The 23,383-nt window shown below is 44.7% G+C and overlaps 1 protein-coding gene across 1 annotated transcript in view; it reads left to right on the top strand.

The window, feature by feature from the left end:
* Positions 1-23,383, top strand: part of LOC119406802 (protein piccolo) — a 62,407-nt gene that overhangs the window by 21,930 nt on the left and 17,094 nt on the right. Inside the window, exon 5 of the mRNA XM_037673536.1 lies at positions 3,411-3,491. Within this exon, the coding sequence (XP_037529464.1) occupies positions 3,411-3,491 (81 nt within the window). The remainder of the gene's footprint in view (positions 1-3,410; positions 3,492-23,383) is intronic.

Genomic DNA, 23,383 nt, shown 5'->3' with positions numbered 1-23,383 from the left:
TACATACGTGTTTTATTCTTGTCTTGTGCACCGACTCTGTGAAAAGGTGCACGATTTTTTTGTTCCACCTCAGTGAAGTGGGGTTGTACGGAGTTCCAACGACAATATGTTTCTGGCTGTCATTTGAATGCCTTCCGTGAGCATGTGTTTGCAAGCTAAAAAGATTGCGCTGCAACTGGCTACAGGGCTTTATGTAGTGCAGTTTTAGTATTGCGTTGTTGACTTACCCTAGGCACCGAGGAATAGTTATCGCCACAGTCGGTGTCTTATTGGCTAGTATAATTGGTGCAACACTTCGGAAAGCAGTATTGTGCTCTTGCGCGCTATTTCAGCCCAATAAATTTTTTTATATATCTCCGCACGTACAATACCAAAACGAGAGAGAGAAGAAGGCCCGAGGCAACATGGGGAAAAAGGAGATCATTGTACAAAGTTGTACATAATAGCATGGCTGTTTTTTCATCAAGTCAGTGCTTATTGTCTCATATTTTTCTTTTTTTTCTTCCTTGAAAATATCACGGCATTTCCCCCTATAGAAATGTCCCCATTCAAGTTCACAATTTACTTTGTACATTTATGGCATTTATGTTGGACGGCCTTGGCTACTCTCTCTTTCTCTCATCAGCTTTCATTGTGTCAGCAAAGTCGCTTGCTCAGGAGTACCACTGTGAAACGCACTGTGACATTTCTGCTGAACACTGTTTACAAGACGAGCACACGTACACCAATAAAAAGAAATATACGCCGACCGAAATGCTTCTCGCTTTTGAGGAAAGGTGTCATCGTCGCATTTGTTTGGCAGTGTTTTCTGCATTTGCACAGGATTGCCTCGCATTGTCGAAACGTGAGCACTGTGCGAGTTGTCCCAACTAGCCACCGTCAAAAGCGAAACCCCTTTGCCAATGGCTTTTTGATCATACTATACACACACAGGGTGGACACAAAAAAATCTCTGGGAGAACAACTTCGCTGTGATGATTTTCTTTCGTGTTCATGCTTTCCTTTGAAAACAAACCCAATGTGAGAAGTGCGATGCTCACAGTAGCAAATGCTATGAAAAAGCTTGTGATATAGCAGTTTGTGCGATAGGGGAGCTATTTTGTATGCGTTCTGTGACAGAACGGAACGAAATGTCACGAGAGGACGAGAGGGAGCACACAGTGAACAGGTGAGCTGAGGGAATTGAAATGTTTTCAATGCATGAAGACATAGAATTATTATAGCTGAACATCAGTATTGGCAGGCATTGTTTTTCAAAGCTTGAATTAGAAGAGTGCGATGACTTCAACAATGTATTTGCGCTCGTGCCTTGAGTCGATGCTAGGTGGTGTCGCAATTAGACGAATCATTCGGTTGGAGGTGGGGGGGGGGGGCTATGTTGCTATTTTTGCAAACTATCGGTGCGGGATAGGAGTAAGCCATACACAAAGCAGGCAAGTTTGATTCTCCGGCCCCAGCGCTTCTGTTTCGATCCAATCCAAGTCGTCTGGAGACCGTTCTGCATGCGTTCTGTCGGACAGAACGGTGTCCTCGCCTGTCCTTTGCCAAAATGAATGACGGCACTGCCTTTTCCGGTTGCTATTCTCACGTCTGACCGCCAGACGAGCCTCAACCACTTCCATGCAGCTCTCTCTCGTCCTCTCGTGGCGTTTCGTTCCGTTCTGTCACAGAACGCGTACAAAATAGCTCGTCAGGCATACACTGCAGTCCTCGCAGTTTTGGGATATGGGTCATTGCAGGGTGCGTGCATGTGTGCAACGCTTTTTGAGAATGCCTGTATCATTTCTGCATAGTTTCAGTTTGCATCGTGCCACATTTTGCATCGAGCGAAAGGTGGTGCTACTACTGTAAAAAAAAAAAAAACAGAAAACGAGAAAGTTATTCTCAACCAGCTATTCTCTAGGAGGTTTCATCGTCAAATGATTAATAACTTTCTGGGGGTGTGTGGATGACTGAGTTTGATTAAAAATACCCAAACTGGATGAGTGCTCTGCGTTTAGTTCTTGTGTTTCCCTAATCGTGCAAACCCCCACTGTAAATTGCTACAACTGGCTTCCCCCTGCTTATCCCTCTCCGTATAATTCCACTGTAGTATTTCATGACAAATCATTGTTCAGTACAATAAAGAACTCATTATCATGCTGTCCACAAACAGTTGTTGTCATTTTTGGGAAGCTTAACGCTTGAATATGGGGCTGGGCATAAGAAATTTGCAATGACATTGGAGGAGCAGATCTTCTAGACTCAAAGTGAGCATTTCACTGGCAAACAAGAACATAAAAAACTGTTCTGTGCTCCTTCACTATGTCACTGTGTGCCTTGGGTATGCATGATGGATGCATACGTACCGGTAAAGTTACTTTTAAAGGAGTGCTGACACAAAAGTATTGCATCTTGTTTTTCTGTTGCAGTAGGTATCTTATGACCTATGTATCACGCCCGATTACCTCTTTTTCTCGAGCATTCGGCAGTTAATTGTTTGGAGACATTTTTATAGTGCTCATTTGCAGTTTTATTTTTAGTGAGTGCTGAGAGGCGGGACCAGGTTGGTAGTTTTGTAAATACAGTTTTTTGACACACGAAAATGTTACGGGCAGAAACACGGGCACGTGAGCACCGCATGGACAACTGCGGCATAGAGAACATGCAAGCAGCATGAAGGCTATTGCAAGCTCATGTCTTAGGTGATTGTTGATTGTTTACCTTAGAACCAAAATGATCGATATCATAAGGTGCTCCACTTTGCACTAAGTGGTGCGGCAGGCACTTTAAAATTGGCTTTAAATATGTTCCGAGGTGTATTTGCTGTGAATATTTTGTGCATAATTTTGTACAGTTTGTACGTTTGTGTTCACACAGATCTCTCTCACAAGTTAGCTCGTCTTCAAAATTTTGTGTCAGTAGTCCTTTAAGAATATAAATTTTGGTCTCTTGTGAACATTAAAGGGATTGTGAAGGCAAACATTAAGGAGATAAAGCAGCACTCTGGCCCAACATATCGAAATTTTCGCTTGTACAGAGTTCCAAGGTTTCATAAAAGAAAATGGTGCAAATGTAGACCGGTGTTGGTGTCGGCACTGAAAATATGGCACATACTTCAGTGATGTAACATGTTGCTGTAATCGAAATTTCTTCCATCAACAACTGAAAGGTCTGTTGGATTGCGCATTACAATAGAAAGGACTATTTAATTCGACATAAAAAACGCAGCGCTAATTTAAACATGGACAAAGGAACAGCATACGAGGACGGGCGCTGCCTCGTCCATGTTTAAATTAGCGCTGTGTTTTTATGATGGATCTGTACCAACGAGCTCGAATCCAAACTCTTCTAAATTATTTAATGCAAGTTTTTGCCGTACAAGTCGCCTGTGCAACCTTTTCACATTGGTCTGTTGGAACTTTTCGTAGGGTTGCGGCACCCTCTGTCTGTGAGCCGCCAATTGAAAGCGAGCGGTAGCAACCGGCAGAGCATGGCCTCTGAGATCAAAGGTGCGGCATAGTAACAGACTTCATTATTTTCAGGTGACTTGAAACTGCAGAGGAATTGTGCAAGCTGTTGAGTTGCCATTTTATAGCGAAGGATGATTTGGACATTAAAGAATGTCATGCAGAATTCTTAGAAGGGCAGTTTGACAATCTAGATAGATTCAGTACTTGCCTTTGTTATTCCTTTAGCAAGGGCTGTCCATTAAGCTTTGGGTGGAATGAGTCTCGCCAGGAGTAGTACTTCTGCAGCAGTGCCCGAATGTTTTCGCTAGTGCGCAGACGTTTGTAGTTGCATGTACATAACATCTGAGACAAGATGCAAGTTCATTAGATTATAATTATACTCTTCCATTGTTATTTGGCAACACTTCACTTGGGCAATTCCCTAAAGGCATTTCACCAAAGAAAGAGCTCTTCGTTGTATCAGCAGCAGTCTTGGTAAGAGATTTTAAATAAACGACAAACTCTAAAAGGATCAATAAATAAAAGTAAGTGTCTTCATGATTCTTCAGTGCTATAGGCGTATGTCTGATTATCGGCTGCTCCAAGTTAATTTGCCATTCTGAAATATCCATCTGCACACTCTTTGACGTGCATTTCTGTTTGACTAGCAGTTTTATTTTTCCAGAAACCCTTACTTATGCTCTGCAAGATCAAACAAAAGCATCAGTGCATCTCGTGGCATTTCTTCTGACTCATCATCCGAACTGCTCATTGTCTTGGAATTCCAACTATGTGCACATGCCTTGACCACAGTGCGTTTTGACTGAGGAGCTCACAGTGTAAAGTATTCAATCACTGTTGAAGAATGGAAAGTTGAAAACTATTGTTCGTCAGCACACAGAGTGATAACAAAAGAAAGAGGACTAAATTAGCGACAATCTCTCGTGCGACATTTTTATGCAGAAAAAGCAGGTGATACTTGAAAGACTGTTAGGTGTGTGTTGCACACATAATGAATGTTGCACATTCGCAAACAAACAAAAGCAATCTCTTTATTGGGCAGTTAAACTGCCCAATAAACGTGCTTTTTCTAGATGTTAGCTTCTTCAGTTTTGTGAGCACACTGATCATGGTGTTTGCTGTTATTGTTAATATATGTGACACTCATTATATGGGCAGTCCTCACAGCTACCCATTTCGATGTAGTCTGTTTCTTCAGAGTAAAAACTGGAGGCACCTATGATTGTTATGATGTGTAAATGTAAGAGCAGTAATTGTTGCTGAGTGTGGTAAGTGAAGCGTGTTGCATTCCAGCAACACATGAGGCAGAGTGAGTGGCCGCAGCGCCATCCAGTGAATCAGCCACCACGCAGAGCCAAACCACAATGGCATCGTCACCGCTCAGCTACAGAGCAGTATCAGTAGCGTCTGAGTAGAGGCTCGAATTCTCACCATGGACTGTATTCTTCCAACTAAATATGACAATTTCTGCGCTGTATTTCTGCTACAGCTTTCTGGTAACAGCAGGCTTACACAATGTGCCAAGCAATGCTCTCGCATTAAAATTTTAGTGCAATTGCTTTCTTTTTTTTTGTTGTCACACTGTGTGCTACCTAATGACAAATAAATTACCATAGGGCATAAATAATGTGCCGCTAAGAAAAATAACGTAGTAATGTCTACTTGCACCGTGTATAAGAACTATGTAGTCATTTGGAAACGTTTGCAATATGGGCTATCCCAATCGGGCCAACCAAATGTTGGTAAGGCACTGGTACTACAGACTACTGAGAACATGCTCAAGGAGTGTGGCCTGGAAACAGGGTTAGCATGAATCGGCAACACAACCTGGATAAAATCTCCAGTTTTCTTGCTCTGACAAATAACTATCGATGGCTAAAAAATAAATGTTACTTTTCGTAAACGTCACACACGTAGACAACAATTTGTGCAGCGTTTTTAGCAACTAAAGTGTAATATTGATTTCACACATCACGTTTTACAGCATTCACGCTAAAGTTCAGCTATGAGTGTGCACAGCAACAATGGTGAATAGCGGCAGGCAACGCAGCCTAAATGGTGAATCGCCACTAAGAGCTCGAAAGTAATACCTAAGTACTGCCAAAGAATGCAAGGTCTTGCTTATAAAGCTTTGTCGTCGTTCATGAATCACTTTTTAAAAATGTTGAGAACACAATTCTGATCTATCGACGGTGCTGCCTTGAACATGCAGGTCAGATATGTTTCACTGCAAAAAAACGCAAAAAGCATTTCTCGCTCTCACCTGTGGCTTTCAAAGTTTCTTCTGTTATGCCTCACGTTTGACATTGCGGAGTCACACGACGGCCTGTGAGATGCTAGCCATTTGGGTGATCGTTTACACAGAGAAAGGGTATTCCGGAGTGAACGGTCACACACACATACACAGTCATTAGTTATTCTAGCTAACAAGAAATTATACGTTAGCCTGTCCTACCCATCCTGTAGTCGCAACCTCTTTTGCCGTCTAGCACCTTTGATCGAATGTCAATCTTGGAGGATTGTTATCAGAGAGAGAAGAAGAAGCAAGAAGTCTTTTCAGTGAATATGAGACGGCAGGTGTTGCTCGAGGAAAGTTTATGGAAAGAATGGGATGGACTGGTACCACAAAACTGGTTTTCAAGCTCTTCGCTACTGTTCTGCTGAAGCTTTTGTGTACGTATAGTAAACCTCAAGAAGAGCGTTAGAAGGCAGCCATTTCTGAAAGCAGTTGTCAGGGAAGGGTCAAGGATACAGGAAATGCCGTTGCTACATCTGGCTGTCTCTCCACACTTCAAAAAGTTATCACGCACAAGTGTACGTGCTCCATCTGTGATATCGGTGTCGTGAAGTGCATTTATGCAAAGCAGTGCCATGTAGAGGCAAAGTGGAGATGAAAGACGAAGCGTTGCGGAGGAAATGCCCGTGAACCAAGAACTAGTATCAATAGTAAACTTGACACCAAAAACGTGACCATGCAGGAACACAAAGGAACACAGAGACAGGACTGGTGCCAAGTTTGCTATTGACACTAAACATGCACCAACCAGCCAAAAAGTGGGTACTGCTGGAGCCAAGAACTATGTGTGTAGGTGGAGAAAACATTCACGCACTAATTAATATTGACTAGCCTGGTGTCTGGTTGCACAGGCCAACACTAATACATCTTACACAAATGCCCCGAGCATTTTCTTTCACAATGCTGGGGTCGAGGGGTAGCGATTCAGCCCTCATCTCGCCTCCACTGCCAGCAAAAATCATAGGGACATTACACTTCGTGATCTCGGGGGCGACACACAGGCAACGGGTGCCAGAGGAGGTCAACTGAGCATGTCTGCCTACCCAGACCTTTCGCCTTCTTTCTCTATGGTGGTAGCGAGGCTGATTGACCATGCATCTGCACAGCGGTGTTGCATTACATTGACAGAGGCTCGTTGCCCTGTGTTTGTCTGTGGCATCTGCAAGACATCGTTTCCCTCTACAAGATCTGGGTTCTCGTGATGGAGCAAGAGTTTCCCATGGCTGACGTACCAACCATCAGCATTTGCTGCACCTGCCAGGGCTCTCTTCAGAAAGGTCAGGTCCAGTCTTTCTCAACTTCCAATGGAAACGTATTTCTGCTCCAAGTCACCTCACTTGCCCAAGCTCAACTTAGTTGTGGAGTGGCTGATATCCCCCCCCCGGATACCATTTATGCAAATTAGGCAGCTTATCTACAATTGTGGTCAATACGGCATTTCGGGGTTGGTGTTGAACATGTCTGTAAAAACTGATACTATGCTCCATGCACTCCCTTGAAACATTGAGGACAACAAAGCTATCGTGCTTAGCATAAAGAGACATTCTACGGGCAATGTGCAAGGGGATGTCACCCATTCGTTTGCGCATCCTCCGCATTCATGGAGTGAAACGTCGCTGTAACTTTTTTTGCAAGTGCAAATAGGAAAAGATGGTACAGAAGCGCATGCACACTATTGGGGAGGGCTTGGGAAAGGAAGCGGAGAGGCATTACACATCTGATGAACGTCCTCGCCATCCTCCACAGAGCGCAAACAGCGAGCTGTGCAGCAGGCAAGTATTTTGCTTTATAACTGTCAGTAGAGCTTAGAGGTCAAGAACAGACCACTGCCTTTTCATTTAACAGTGAGGTGGTTCGTATCCTGGCATAGCATCTGCGCGAGTGGGAAACGGCTACACGGATAGAACGTGGAAAAGATGAAGGGGAGGAAAAATCAGACGAGGTAACTATGCACACGTTTTCTTTTCGAGGATCATTCACAGCCACATTCTTGACGTAGAAGTTAGCGAGGATGTATTTTCGAGCATTCCGACTGGCAATGCACTTACGTAACGCTCAAACATGGCTGAAACCAGGGTGTCGGACCGAAAAGAGTTTAGGTTCTACGCACTTAATTTTGTTCCTGTTCGGAAAAATAAAACAGAACTGGTGTGGCTCACTAAACTTAGTCTTCGACACATTGCGCGCACCGATTGAGTTAAACGTGCTATGCTAAAACAGTCCAATAATCTGGATATTTGAACAGCGAAATTTTCGATCCGGCTCAATTAGGAATGTTAGGGAAAAACGACCATCTAATATAGACTGAAATGAAATGGAAAATTTCGTAGAGTTCGTTTGGCAACAAAACTTTTTACGTAATTTGGTATATGTTTACCAGATGTGACATGGCAGGATTACATCCAGTGTGCAAATGTTGAAATTAATGATAGAACGGTATCTTATGGGTGCATCTAGGGTAGAGTGCAGTGCTTGTTGAGTCAAGGCTACAGCAGCGTACATCATTTTGAAGTAATCAAACACATTGAGGTTGGGTTAAATTTTTAACCACTTTGTTCCAAACAGATATGATATGTGATACTCTTTTCGGTTTGGGCTCAGTTCTACACTCTGGCTGAAGCTGCATTGGCTAATCCCCATTTTACAATCTAAGTGGCATTCTATATCAGGTCAGCACTTTGCCACAATACTGTTTTCCACCCCTAAGGCTCATTTTGAGGCTGTAAGAAAAGTGGATCTTGCGATTCAGTGAGCTTAAGGCTTGTACAGTGCTCGGCGATTGAAACGGGATGCTCGGAGCGTGCTGGTGGCGAGGGGGATGGCGAGGGCGAGAGCATTCGTGACACATGGTGACTGCATCCGATAGCCATTGTGTCCGTGGTTCTTGATGGCACTGGCGAAGTTCTGTTTGCCATGGCTTCAAAACATAGCGCTTGCAGGCCGCGCCTCGCGAAGCGGCTGAAGCCGGCAAGCGGGCGTGACAAAAGATTTCAACGCTCCACAGGCACCAACTGCATCCGGTCAACAACTGTTAACCGGATGCAGTCACTGTGCGTCACAGTTCCCCTCGCCCTCACCTTCACCCTCGCTACCTGCAGTCATGCGCTCCAAATATTCAGTTTTAATTGCCGAGTACGGTACGTTTCGCACACCAAAAGCCAGAGTGCCACTGATATTGTGTCCCCTACACTTTCTAAATTGCTCTGATTTTGATTGCAATTATGCAGAGCCCACTGTTAATGAGAGCCAGAAAAGGCACGTGCAAGCCGATTCTGCTGCCACTCATCAGAGCAAGTGCAGGCCCAAAAAGGAAGCGCACGGGCACTGAGGCACTGCCACGCGTTGTGCCATGCCACCAACGGAAACCGCAGCAAGAGGACGTGACCAGAACTCTGCCAGGTCTTTAATCACACTCCAAGGTTGAAGGTTAGGGCACTTGATTTCAACGAGCCAAGCGTGCCAGAAGACTTGGTAGCCATGCCAAGCAAACAGTTTAAAGCATTGTGCGGGGCTCATTTTACAAAGGAAGCTTCCACATTTTAAATTCTTGCATGGGGAATGTGCTTGACATTACTGGTATTTGTACACGAGTCTATCGTAGGCGAAAATGTTGAGGCCCGTGTACTTAGATTTAGGTGCACGTTAAAGAACCCCAGGTGGTCGAAATTTCCGGAGCCCTCCACTACGGCGTCTGTCATAATCATATCGTGGTTTTGGGACATTAAACCCCAGATATTAATTAAACGAGTCTATCGTTTAAAGTTCTGCTCATTTTAAACTCATGCTTTTTTTTGTATTGTTTGTTCTTTCGATAGGTTTCTGCAAACACACACAAATAAACAAGCATCTGCAACTTGATATGACATCGAGTTTAGCATGCAAAGAATCAAGATCCTTATGAAAGATTTCCCATTCATTTTTCTTGCATGAGAAAAAATTGCATTTGTTGTTTTATGTGTAGAGAACAGAAATACCATCATTAGAAGGGATACTAACGGTACATTTTTCATGACAAAATTGAGTAGCTTGGACACACTTTACTGGTTCTGTCATGAACACTACGCTCCAGCGCGAAATGCTCGGAGGCACTTTAGTGCTTGACCTGGGAGTGTGACTGACATCTGGCAGAGTTATGGTCGCATGGCATCTGCAGCTTTCGTTGGCAGCGTGTTGTCTACAGCAACAATGCCTTTGTCGGCCTTGTTTATTTACAAAAAGGAATGCCAACATATATCTTGCTGTGGCTGCCTGGTAATCTGGCCTAGGTCTGGGTAAACTGCGCGGAAGAAAACAAGGGCAAAAAAAAAAGACAGGGACCACTTCGATTAGTTCCTCTGGCAGTTGGCCGTGCATTCGGGTTGGTTGCACTTCCTCTACCTTTAATCCAAAAGCAGGCTCTCCATCGTTGCAGTCCCATCGTAGTGTGGTATAGAGACCAGCCAAACGTACCCCAAGTAAAGACCAGGTTACCTAACAGTGGATTCATCGTCAGCCTATTTTTTCGTCCACTCCAGAACAACAGCTTTTCCCAGCAATTTCCATTTACGCCTGTCTAGGGCAAGCCGATTCCAAGTTGTGCCTGCAAATTTTCTAACTTCGTTACACAACCGAATTTTGTATGCTCCTCGCTACACTCTCATTCCCTTAAGCCCTATTCCATCACTCTAACGAAATATCGGTTATTAGTCTCTTAATGTCAACTAGGATATCAACCACTCATTTCTATATCACACCTCTGTCTCCTTTCTGTTAATGTTACACATAACCTTGTCCATTCATCACTCACTACACAGTCCTTATTTTATGCTCACATTTCATTAGTGTCCAAATTCCTGCTTCGTACGTGATAACTGCCAAAAAGCAGTGCTTGTACTCTTTTTTTTTTTTTTTTTCCTTAAGGATAACAGTAAGGTGCAGATCATAATTTGGGAATGCTTGCTGTATGCTCTCCACTGTATTTGCATTCTTTTGTAAGGTTCCTTCTCATCGTCAGGATTCCCTGTGAGCAATTAGTTTAACGTTATTTGTCGTGGTTCTTGACAAAGCTTCCTCTAAGCAAACAGGTATATAAGGTGTTTCTTTTATTGTGGAACACTTTATTTTTCAAACAAAGCTATCATATTAGCCCCCTTCCATTCTTAGATAGTTTGCATGATAAGGTGGCTGCAGTGCCATAATGAAAGTAATACACAGTGGCAGCAGAAATGAGCAGTGTAATGGTCTAGTTGCAATGCTGACACATGGGTTGGTGAAACAGAAAAACTAGATGCATTAACGTTGTAAAGATGCAATGATAAAGTACTTTAAGTTTAAATTCAAGCACCCTTTACCCCGTTCAAACAAGTTCAAGGGCTACGCACAGATCCTGGCTTCTCTTGTAGGCATGGGTCCGGTCCATGCCGACCAACAACAATTTCAGTCGGTGTACCACTCACCAGACTGGATATATTGTAGTATCCTCCGCCATGACACCAGAGAAATATTCCGGTTTGTCAATGATAATCCTAGTACTGCAGGGTTAAGAAATTGGGCCTGGATTTTCTTTGTTCATTTTTTGAAGTTTATGACGACGTGCTGAAAGGGCCATGGTTGCACTGCCTAAACGAACAGTTAACTACAGCTGGCTGTCGCATTTTGTCGCCGAGCACAAAGTTATCCTTTAGCTGCGGTAGATGCTGTGGAGATAGGTTTGCACAAAGCTTACCCTTCTAGCATGACCGGGAAGGGACGCGACGGCGCTCCACTACCACAGCACACAAAGACGCTACGGCCGGGTTCGTCGACTCTCCGACACAACACAGAAAAGTTACTCGAGGCAGGTTGCCAAGAAACACGGGTTTGTTAACCCAAGATGCAGCACAGTGCGACAATCATGGGATTGTGCACCGCACTGGCTAACTCCGCAAGACCGGTAGAGCACGCGTGCTTGCAGCGCTACGGCTATTACACAAACGGGACCACTGAGCGCTCGAACGAAGTCGCCTGCCAAGGCAGTGCGTGAACCTTTCGTTGCAGGCCTGAAAGCATCTGCCCGCGGCGACCAAACACTAGAGAGCAGCGAGCTCAAAGTGGAGAGGGGGACTGGGAGTTGTCAATGGCGGCCAATGAGTACGGGCGTGACACAGTGACGAATGCTAGCACGACATGCGTCCCCAGGATGTTTTGACGCCAGGGACGAAGAAGTATGGCTTGCACCGGACAAGAAGGCCCAGCATCTAGGCTATAGACTCCATGCTGCCATTTAACAGTGGTTCCCAACAATCAAGCCACGCAGGGCCGTCACAACGCTCTAGCTGGGAGAAGAGATGCCATATGGGGGAAGGCGTTCTCGATCACCACAATGCATATCGACAAAGGCAGAATGCACAAGCACATACATACCATGTTTCTGAAGCTCATCAAGAAAGCTGCGATGGTGAATTGATTTGAAGCCCTATGTTTTGTTATCCCCAACAGCCTATTGCACAGGTTTTTGAAAAATTTAGTCTGATCACTTAGTTGTGTTTGAGTGTTAGGCTAAGAACACAAAAGGCTTCTCAATCTCACTGAATGACCCCACAATGGCCCTCCATCTCTACGCATTGCTGGTAAGTAGCAACCCTGTAGAGTGCAAAAACACAAACCAGATTCAAGATATTACTCTCAAATATATTCATATAGCCACATGGAAAAGCCTCGGATAAGTTGCACAATTTGCGCATGATGCAAGTTTTTCTTTTTTTTTTCAAATATTGAGGCTACTAACAATATTTTAGTTATGCTCAAGTTATAAGGTGGTCGCACAACATGCGAAATTTTCTTGAAAAAAAATTTACTTCTGCAAGGACCACGAGACGCAAGGACCAAAATGTACTTTCCCAATAGAACATCGAATAACAGTTCCTCTGACGTATACCTCCAGTATTCACATGAAGTCTTGTCTTTAAAAGGGCCCTACCACACTCCTTCAAATGATCATCGCATGGCCGTACTATTAGAGTTGATCTCCTCACGAATCGATTGCCGCAAAAATTTTTCGAATCTGCAAAGTATGAGCGGAGTTACTGGGATTGGTTGCATGCTTTACGCACATTCTCTTTTATCTTCTTTCATCTCAACTAACACACTGAAAGCTACATGGAGGCAGGGGGTGATGACAAAGGGGCAAAAAGCTGCATCGGTGCGCATCATGTCCGATGAACCAAAAAACAATCATCATCATAAATGGGTATGTGCCACAGAAATTGAGTGAATCCCACTATTCACCACTGGTCCACTAAAAATGAAGAAGGCAACAGTTAGCCCTACAACAGATGGCTGCGGAGCGACGGCGGCGAGCCAAAGACCCCGAGTACGTACAACGAGAGAATACTGGGGAACGGGAAAGGCAACGGCGGCTGCGAGAAGACGCCGAAGTGATGGAAGGCCTACGCCAACAACGGCGTGCCCTTAGATCTATGAGAGGTGTGAACGCTCGGTTTCAGCGCGAGTTTCTGTCTCTGGAGTTTGGACATCCGTGTCATGTCTGTGACGGTCTGTGGTTTAACTTGAACCTCTCTGCGCTGAGAATAAACGTAGAAACAACATAACGTCCCCTAGCTACAGCCTAGCAATGACCTAGAAGCAGCCTAGAAACAACCTGCATCACCTAGCTAAGGCCTAGAAACAACCTAAAAGCAGCTGTATTAGTCTTCAGAATCATCCAGTTTCACTGTTTCAAGCCTTGCGTGGCTTCGTGCAAGCTTGGCTAATTTCTTTCTTTTCACTTTCGGCGTGATCATGCGCGCGATAGCGTGATTCTATAGAGTGTAATCCTAGCATCATAGCGCACCGTGTGGGTATGCCACCATAACTATGCAGCACACGAATGCTTATATCAGCCAATGGCTGTGTCCCTCAGCCTATGACGTAGTTGGACTAATTTATCACGGAATTTGCCGAGAGAAAGAGTGCACGATTTCGAGTGTTCTTTGAAAAATAATTGTGAATTCCTTGCCGCTTGCGGTGCTATAACATTTGGCTCGTGCTTTCGCAAGAGGCTCGACTACCAATCGGCAGCATTCACCATGTTCAAAAAGTGTTGCAAGGCCTCTTTAAGTTGCATAAATGTATATACTTATTTTACAAAATGTAATATTAACTCTAAAAAATGACATATACTTCACATGTACATATGTTGAGCTTGAGAATCGCGCTGTTGTTGTCTAGTGTGTAACAGTAGAATGTTAAACTATCACTGTGCACTACTAGGGAACATGAAATGTGCCAGTAGCTTAGTAGCAGTGAACATGCCTCATTATCCCACCACATGCACAAACAGCCACAGTCAGCAGGCTTGGGCCGGAAGTGGACAACTTGCAGAGCAAAAGCATGTGCAGACAATTTTAGCCATGCATCTTGCTGAATAGCACACAATTCTTCCTACTTTACGGGGTGCCTTGATGGCCGTTAAAAAAGGATGGAGCAATATATGGGAGGCTGTTTGACATCTTTGATTAGCCAGCAAAAGGCCCACCACACAGGTCCACTGGTCTCTAGTGCTCTCGAGCTGAGGTTCACTGCACAAGATTGTCATATCGCTATAGAGGCTTCCCCCCTTACACATAGTGTGTTTGAAATCATATAATATACAATGAATGACGTGAAGAGGAAAAAAATATTGGGCATATGAGCGCAATTATGTGTAGCGTTCATAGGGAAGTCCATGTTGTGTCTGTGTCGGGGTGAACAAGGCAAAAATTCTTGGGTTGTTGAGGCTGAGCATGTCGCAGTGGACAAGTAGGATGGTTACGCAGCATTGCTGGGTTTCTCAGGCGCATCTCGCTTTCATGTCACTGGTGTGGAATGTACAGACCGAACCACTGTTAAAGAAAACACTTGCGTCGGGCCACAACCGTATTTCACTCTCTTGCAAAAGCATAGTGGCATAGATTTGCACAAGACTACTGGTGGTTGGTAGTTCTGACTCCTTTCGACAGACTCATTTAGTGCACGAACAATGTTGCTACGTCGACTTGCAGTTTGGGGGCCAGCAATATGAAAGGTGCTCATTCGAGTCTTTCTTTTAACAGTGGACTGTACTGTACAGAAGAGTGGGTGATGTTGAGACACATGACTGTTTGTGGCCACGAGGAACAGAAGACCTGCATTGCACTTCCGTTGCCCATAGTGTCGGGCACTTCATATGCACAAGCATACCTGCCCTAGCCGTCAAAACAGTGTCATGGAATGTGTCCGTGCAAAGCAATGCACAAGGTCGAGAAGCAGAAAGGAGACAAAGTGTTGTGGAGGAGGCACTTGTAGGCTTTGGCCTGTGCTCTTCTTAGCAATACCTAAAGGGACTGCCACGTTTACGTGCAAGTGTACATGCCCCATCTGTCAAATTGGCATTGCAGAGTGTGTCCACGCAAAGCTACACCATCTAGACATTAACAAAGTGTATGTGCCCTTCCTGTCACGCAAACATACATGTATGCTAGATAGGGCATGCATGCAAGTGTACATGCCCCATCTGTCAAATCAGCATTGTGGAAAGCTACATCTAGAGGCAAATGATAGAAGGAGAAAGAAGATGAGGCATTGGGAAGGAGGCGCTTGGGAGTCAAGAAGAACAACACAGGTTGGCGGAGCAAACATTCACGTAGTAATTGAGTTAGCTAACATGGTGTCTGGTCGCCCAGGCAAACATGAACACATCTCACTCGATCACCTTGAACATTTCCTTTCGAAATGCTGAGGTCAAGGGGTAGCGTGTCAGCCCCAGCAAAAATTACAGTGGCATTTCACTCCATGAAATCAGGCGACGCGCAAGCGAGTTGGTGCCGTCAAAACTGCCAGAAGAGGTCAATTGAGTAACTCCGCCTGCCCGGACCTTTGCCCCTCTTCCTTGCCGATGGTAGCAGAGCTGACTGACCCTGCATCTGCATGATGGTGTCGTGTTACAGCAACAGGGGCTCACTTGTCTGTGTGTGATCGTCTGTGGCATCTGCGAGACATTGTTTCCGTCAACGTAAACTGCGTGACAGCTGGTAGAGGTGCTTCCATACTCGTCTAGCAGATGCCCAACTATAGAGCCATGACCCAAGCACGAGCCATGCCGAAAATGCCATTGTCACCCTGGACCATAGAACCAGCCTCGAGATTCTAGAGTTGCTCCCAGAAGACCTCAACCTCTAGAGGACCTCAACCAGACAAGAACAGGCAAGTTGTGTCAACTATACATTTTGAAGGATACCGTGAGGGCATGGTTTGAGAATCGGGAGTCAGTTTTAACAATGTGGGACATCTTCCATTCAGAGCAACTCTTTATCGATGCTCGCTACTGTTGTCCAAAGAGAGTAGGCCATTGTTCTGATCAAGTTCCAAATGCAGATCAAGTTCCAAATGTTGCTATCTTTACTGAAGAGGTGTCCCGTCTTTTCCACACCAACCCCCATATGTCACTGGAGATGAATGTTTGTTTTCTCATGCATGATGTGACGCAAGACCTGTTCACCAGACTGATAACGAATCCACCCATGACTATAGGAAAATTTTTAACTAGGGTAATGATAGTTGAGAAGACACTGCAAATGCACACCCAACAATTCAGTCACCGCTTCATTTCAGAAAGCACCGAAGTTCAAACAGTCTGTTCCAGCAATCTGCAGAAGACAATTTATAGCAACTGTGTGGCGGTATAAAAAAGAGGGATTTATCTCGTTACATCCTCAAGCGTCATCAGCAGGGGTTTATCTCGTCACATCCTCAAGTGTCATCAGCAGCTGAAGTCATCCGCAAGGAAATTCAGTAGTTGCTGGAAATTCCTGAGCCACCGCAGCATCTGCTGGAACCATGAGATATGCCGCTGCACTTCGCCGTTGCCTTCCCTCTAGTGATGCAGAACTATCGGTAAACTGACTATCGATAGCATCGATAGTTTATTTGAAACTATCGATAGTGTAAACAAATTATCAATAGTAGTATATTTATAAACTATCGATAGTGCAATCAATAGTACCATCAGTAATATTACTAGCGATAATGCACTCTTAGAAACAAGTTAGAAAACATTTAGTACATGCATGCATTTACTAGTGCCGAGCGTATTTTGCAACCTTCGCGACAACCCTTTACTACCCAGCAGCTAGTAAAGCTGGTAAATTTTGCCGTTACTAACCGGGAAGCCTCTCTTAGTGTCTTTAAGTATACCACTAAAATGCCTACGTTGCCAGATGCTTCGTAGATGCCGTAGTTTATTATGCCGTAATTGTGACAGTTTTATGGAAAATTTAGGCAAAACTTCAATTTTCAAGATTGGAATGATCGTATCGTGATATGTTATGGCATACATATGTACTAGCACTAGGATACAATACACTGGTTAAAACTAATCGTTTATCTCTCTAAGTTCTATAACTGCTAACCGGTACAGTGTGTGGCATTCTGAAGTAGGTATATAAATAGCCGTCAAGCTGCCATTAGAGTAGATGGCGCATGCGTAGAAGCCTTGATATTCTGTGTGTGCTTGTGTGTGTTCTCGCTTACAATCTGTTCATGCCTCAATCTACGCAGTTATCTTGCATACTTACCATGGTAATTAATTAAATACATTAGCGGTTGTTAATTGGTGCAACAAGCCGTGCCATTTTTAAAATTTCACCTTATACATGCTTTCGCGGTACAATCAACGGGATATGGCATTGCAAACGCACATATAAATGAAATAGGCGTAAACCTCTACTTGGCTAATTGCAGTCCGCTAGAGTTAGTACGGGAACTAAGTTGCTGGTGCGGTTACTAACAATCTAGTAACAGACTAACCATTCGAGTTACTAAAATTCATTTACTGACAAGGTAGTGAACTTCACTAACCTGCATCTTACTATTAGTATTTTGTTAATGAATATGCCTGCCTTTTTTTAACACGAAAGTGGACGCCAAATGGACGCCAAATGGACGCCAACGCGTGAGAAAGAAAAAAACCAAGAAAAAAATCACAGCATATCCACGGAGTGAATGATGATGAGTGGGCGAAGCTGCGGAGGTTCATCGGTAAACCGTGAATCTTCCGTGAATTCTGCCCAGTACATCATCACCGACGTGAGATCGGGCGCGTTTATACTAAAGGTTCGATGAGAGTTATGACGACTTGCAGCTCACTTTAATTTTACATGTACGCTGTGAATTTTCATTGTTTAATCACGCACAGGAGAAATCGCACACACGCACTACCTTGGAGGTCAAAATCCAGTGCCTATATATACGGGATGGCCAGTGAACGGTTGTGCAGCGCGAGCGGTCGGTTTTTTCAATCAAGACGCTGCCTGCGTCGGCGCCGCTTCGCCGTGAGGCAAGATAGGGGGGGGGGGGACCGTAGGAGAGGAGAAAGAGGGGGAAGCGTAGGAGAGGAGAGGGCGATACACATCACGTACTGTCGCAGCGCATTGTCTTTAGGGAGCCTTCATGTGTGCACACCCCCTCCGTTTTTAAGACTGGTTACACACTACTACGACTGGGACGAACGGGTGCCGCTATAAGGAGCTTCGCCCCTAAAAGATCCGCCGCTGGGAATCGAACCCATGACGTTGCGGCCGTAACAGTAAGCGCCCGACACTAAACCAACTAAGCTACCTGGCAGATGCTGGACACTTCACGAACGCGCCTTATATCTTTCACACATTCTCTCTCGCACGGTGCTCTCTGTTGGCGGTGTAGGCAGGCGGAGCGGAGCGGGGTGGTGTCGCCGTCTGTGAGCGGTGAAAAGAAGTAACGCGTCACGATCAACGCTTACTAGCGCTTACTCCGAGATTGCGCGCGATATCGGAGGTCATGGTTAAAGCGTCTCCATAACAGCGAGGGACACTGGCCGCGCTGGTGTCGCCGAGGCTACCTAGACGCAGTTACGTTCTTTGCCTTTCGCTTCGTGTCAGCGTGCGCCGGCTCATTGGAGTAGTGCAGCTTTTACATGCACCAACGGGATTTCTCCGCTGCCAACTACTTCGATTGCGAGAGCACCGACCAACAAAACTGCTCCAATACACGTTCCAGAAAGGACACGATTTCGACGGGCGAACGTCGTGCCTTGGTGGAGCGAGACAGAGGCCAGTGGGACGCATGCGTTTGCGGCTCAAGCTAAAAACCTCTACGAACTAGGCGTCAACATGGGTGCATCCATGTCAATCGGTACTATAGCTGCAAAACACGAATAGACATTGTACAAGCTCTCATATATCACTACACGATAAGTACTACTTCTGTGTAGACATGTTTCACTTTCGTGTTATACCGATTCCTATGACGGAGGGATCAGCCATGTCCTTTTTCTAAGAGTGTACCATCGATAGTGGTGTGCATAACGATTCTATTGCTGGCCAGCGATATTGCCAAAACATTTACGATAGCTTACTATCAGTACTATCAGCAATACTCTGTTCGCTCAATTGTTGAGCAATTTTTGGCGAGAGTAATAAATTATTTCCGGAGTGAAAATGGCAGAATATGTCGATCAATAAATTCATATTCAATAGCGACCAGTTACACCTTACAAATAACAAACTTAGCTCTTGTTATTTTTTAATTTATTCTAAAACATAAAAAGCAATATAAAGTTAAAGCCGCGCAGTTCTGCCACATGTAACGGCGTCCCTTCCGCTGCAGCTGAACAGTTTTAAGCTAATTATCATATGCAGCCAAGCATTCAGGTAAGACAACACAAACTTGTCAATGTTCTAGCCCTTCAACCTGCTCCTCCTGCTCAACTATATACCACGAACTCGGGGATACGAGTTTATGCTTGAATGAGTTCGCGCGGTTGACTGCATATCGATAGTGCTATCGAATTTACTGTCGATAGCACTATCGATAGTTCTTTCACACCATCGATAGTTCGATAGTGACTCAGCTGTCGATACTATCGATAGTACCATAGATAGTTCTCCATCACTACTTCCCTCTCCATGCCCCCATCACAATTCCTCACTACCACAATTCTGTTGCCACCCACCACCACCACAGTCCTGCTCACCTATCATTCAACACGATGCCTCGAGGAAGACAGATGTATGGTGTGCGCTCGACTACCACGCACTCTGCTACCACTTTTGAGAAGCCGGCCACACACGTCGCCATTACCAGTACTGTGAGACAGGTTTCGCTGTCAACATCCCACTTCCACAGCATGTTGAAAGACCACATGACATCGCCAGTTTCCTGGCAGTGACTACAAGGAGACCTCAACATCCATTGCACTCAATGTCACCAGGACACTATATCTCACTGCAGTTTCAGCTGTACGTTGTCCTAATTCGGGGCTGGTCTGTCAGCCCACACAAGAAAAACTGAGCAGCAACAAATGGGAGCGTGGTTGCTGTTCATCAAAATACCGAAGACTCTCCACCACTGATGACAACACTTAAACATTAATCACTACAAAGCACCAAGAACATGCCTCCCGCCAGATTTAGCCTCAACGATAAGACTTGACCGCTGGAAGAAGGCCTTATGGCACGATGTAACAACAGCTGGACAGCACAATGCAGGCGTCACCCAACACCATGACCTAACCACAATGTAAGATGAACCACTAACTACAACACATTTCTCGATGGCCAGGCAGTCACCTTTAGTGGACACAGGCACCAAAAATTCCATCAATAGCAGATCCTTCACAGCCAAGATGAGGAAACTGAAGACTGCATGGGAAGGCCCACAAATCCGTTCAGCTGGAGGGCATTTAATAATGCCGACTGGTACCTGTAAGGCAAGAGCAACTATTCATGACCCTACTTACCCAGCAGCCTTCGTGATCTTACAGGTAGGCTCGCAAGAAGTCACTCTCGGTATGGACTTCCTGAGCCAACACAGTCCAGTCATCGACCTAAGATCCGATTTGTAATGCTATCCACAAAATGTGCATTACTGCCAGATAAAGCACTCAGCAACCACAAAGAATATAGAAAATGCAGTGCAAAAGTGGGGCTGCTGGTTATACATGAATTTCGGTGTGCAAGGTGGCTTCAAGGCAATGCAAGCAAGGTGGCAGGCTGAAAGGCTGAAAGTAAAAGTAGATGAGGACAGGGGAGTGACCCTGGTGACTGAAACCTACTGAAAATATTGTTTTTGCAATATTTCACCGTAGTAGCATCATTTCTGTTGAAGTGTAAAATTTACCTGCATGGTTGAAATGCGTCAGTAATGCGTGAGGAGCTTTCTTTGGCTATTCCCCTAGTTGTAGTTGGGGGGTGCAGGTTATATGCGAGAAAATACGGGATCTTCTCATTCTACGATCAGCACAGCCATCAGAGGTTCTGCATGCCGTACATGACAACGCAACAGCCGAGCTCTTCTGGTTTTCCCATGTGCTCGCAAGGATTCAAGAGAAGTGCTACTAGCCGTGCCTGAACGCCAACGCCGCCCATTACACGCATGATATTTTGGGACTCTCAGAGATGCACGAAACCGTTGAGAAGGGCTGTGGGGCTTTTGCAGGTAGTCGTACCACTTTGCTGACCATTTCAACTGATCAGAATAGACCTTTTAAGGCCCTTTTCAATATTGACAGAGGGGCAATATTTACAGCTGAGCTTACTGCACTGCAGCCAGGCAAGTAACCTGAGAACAACCACCAGTACCAACAGACAAATCGTCTTACTAAACCGCTAAACAGGACTTTGACCAACATGTTAGCCAGGTGCAACGACATTGAGCACAAGACGTGGGACACTGTCCTCCCATGCGTAACCTTTGCTTACAACTCAGCTGTGCAAAAAAACAATGCAGATTACGTGATTCAGGCTGGTTCACGCAAAGCACGTAGCAATGACTTGGTGCCATGCTACCAAACGTCACCGAAAAAGAAAACCTTGACGTCGCCACATACCTGCAACACATTGAAGAAACCTTACAGCTCACCTGCCTGCATATCAAGCAGCATAGGATCGACATCCATCTTAACGACTTTCGACAGTAGTCTGTGGAATACCAACCTGGTGACTGTGTTTGGGTCTGGCCACCAGTATGCCAGTGTGTTTTAGTGGGAAACTTCTGCGGCGATACTTTGGGCAGTGCAAGACGCTCTGCCATCTTGCTGCACTTGACTATGTGGTTGTACCCGATGGCATTACACAATTGCAGCAGTGCCGTAAACAGCACAATATTGTCTATGTAGTGCATAGACAATTCTATTCTAGACCTTTCTATTTGCGGTAATCGACTGTGGAACTTCATTTCTGCCTTGTTTCAATAATTACATTTATTACACACATATTTTCACCTTCACGTTCTGTTTGCAGCATTGAAATATTGCTTTTACTAAAAGTGGCATTTACATGCATCCTCTTTTTGATTTCCATTGTGACTGAGTTTGACGGGCGAAAACTCACTTGTTATCGCTGCATGTAAGCCTTGCCTGAATGTATCAGCATCAACTCAAGCGGTTTGGTTGTTCTAATCAGATTGCATGCCCAGTGTGAATAGTTGAGTGCATTCTAAAACTTGTGCAAAACCAGTAATAGCGCTGAAATGTTCAGTAATGCATATATGAAAGCATTTTACCTGAGGGGCAGTTTCTATATGGCTGATGACCGTGGTCGTCACTATCTTTGCACTGTGGGCGTCTCACATTGTTGGGCTCAACTTCACCCAATAAATATAATCTTTAACAGTTTAGGTACTTTATTCTTCACGGTCAGATCTGCATGGCAGTACGCTGAAACAGTGGCTCTACCAGCCACCACAGTGCAATGTTGTCTCCTTTCATCTCTGAAACTTCGCCTTACGTCTTCGTATTAATTCCTCTTACCTCAATATAGTATGCTTGCCAATTGGGTGTTCTCTAACATTTGCTGCCAAACAGAATGCAGATTCTGCATAAGATTCCATTCATTAAGGCAGTCATGGGAAATATATTTGTGATGTATAAGCCGTGTGTTGGAGCATAGCACAACATTCCCTACGTGGTGCACTTTTCACTGTATAGCATTCCCTGTGTAGTCGCCAGGGAAACGTTTTCTCTGGGCTTACAGCTTAGGCAGATTGGCAGGAGTACTGGGCACCTTTAAGTGGGATTCCCTGACGCCTGAGGTGTATGTGACAGAGCCCAGTGACAATCTGCTGAAACCATGTTGTCATAATGCATTCATTCACATCTTTGTCACAGGTCTGATTGTTGGCTGCTAGTCAGCTGTGCATCTTTGGTACAATATTGTGTTCCCAAATCATTTCATGAAGAGTTTAGGTCACATGCCGATTCCTATCTCAAAGCCTTTACATTGCTTTCAGCACTGTGCCCATCACTATGCTTGTCCAGTACAGGTCTGTCATAGGACCGGGTTGTAGAAGCAATTGGGTTTCACTACACAGAACAGATATCCACATAGTCCTCTTGCTACATCTTGATTGTTTCACCAAGTTATGAACTGCTGTAGCTGCTGTTTTTACCTCAGCAAAGGGAAATACTTTAAAAGTGACCGACACATTCGTGTTTTAGGATTACTTAATGCAGTGTTACTAGCTTGAGCAGGTTTTGTCTTGAAGAAGCTACCTGTGTGCAGTTGTGCTATTAAAGATGAATTGCTGGAACTAAGTGCTGTAGAAATCTAACATATGTTTTTTTTTTGTGTGTGACCATTGATTGTTTGAAACGGGCTTACAATTTCCTCTTCTATTCTCATTTTTT

The sequence above is a fragment of the Rhipicephalus sanguineus genome, chromosome 10, assembly GCF_013339695.2.
Source record: "Rhipicephalus sanguineus isolate Rsan-2018 chromosome 10, BIME_Rsan_1.4, whole genome shotgun sequence".
Taxonomy (NCBI): domain Eukaryota; kingdom Metazoa; phylum Arthropoda; class Arachnida; order Ixodida; family Ixodidae; genus Rhipicephalus; species Rhipicephalus sanguineus.
The sequence above is the reverse complement of the archived record's forward strand: the minus strand, read 5'-3'. Positions and strand labels throughout refer to the sequence as shown.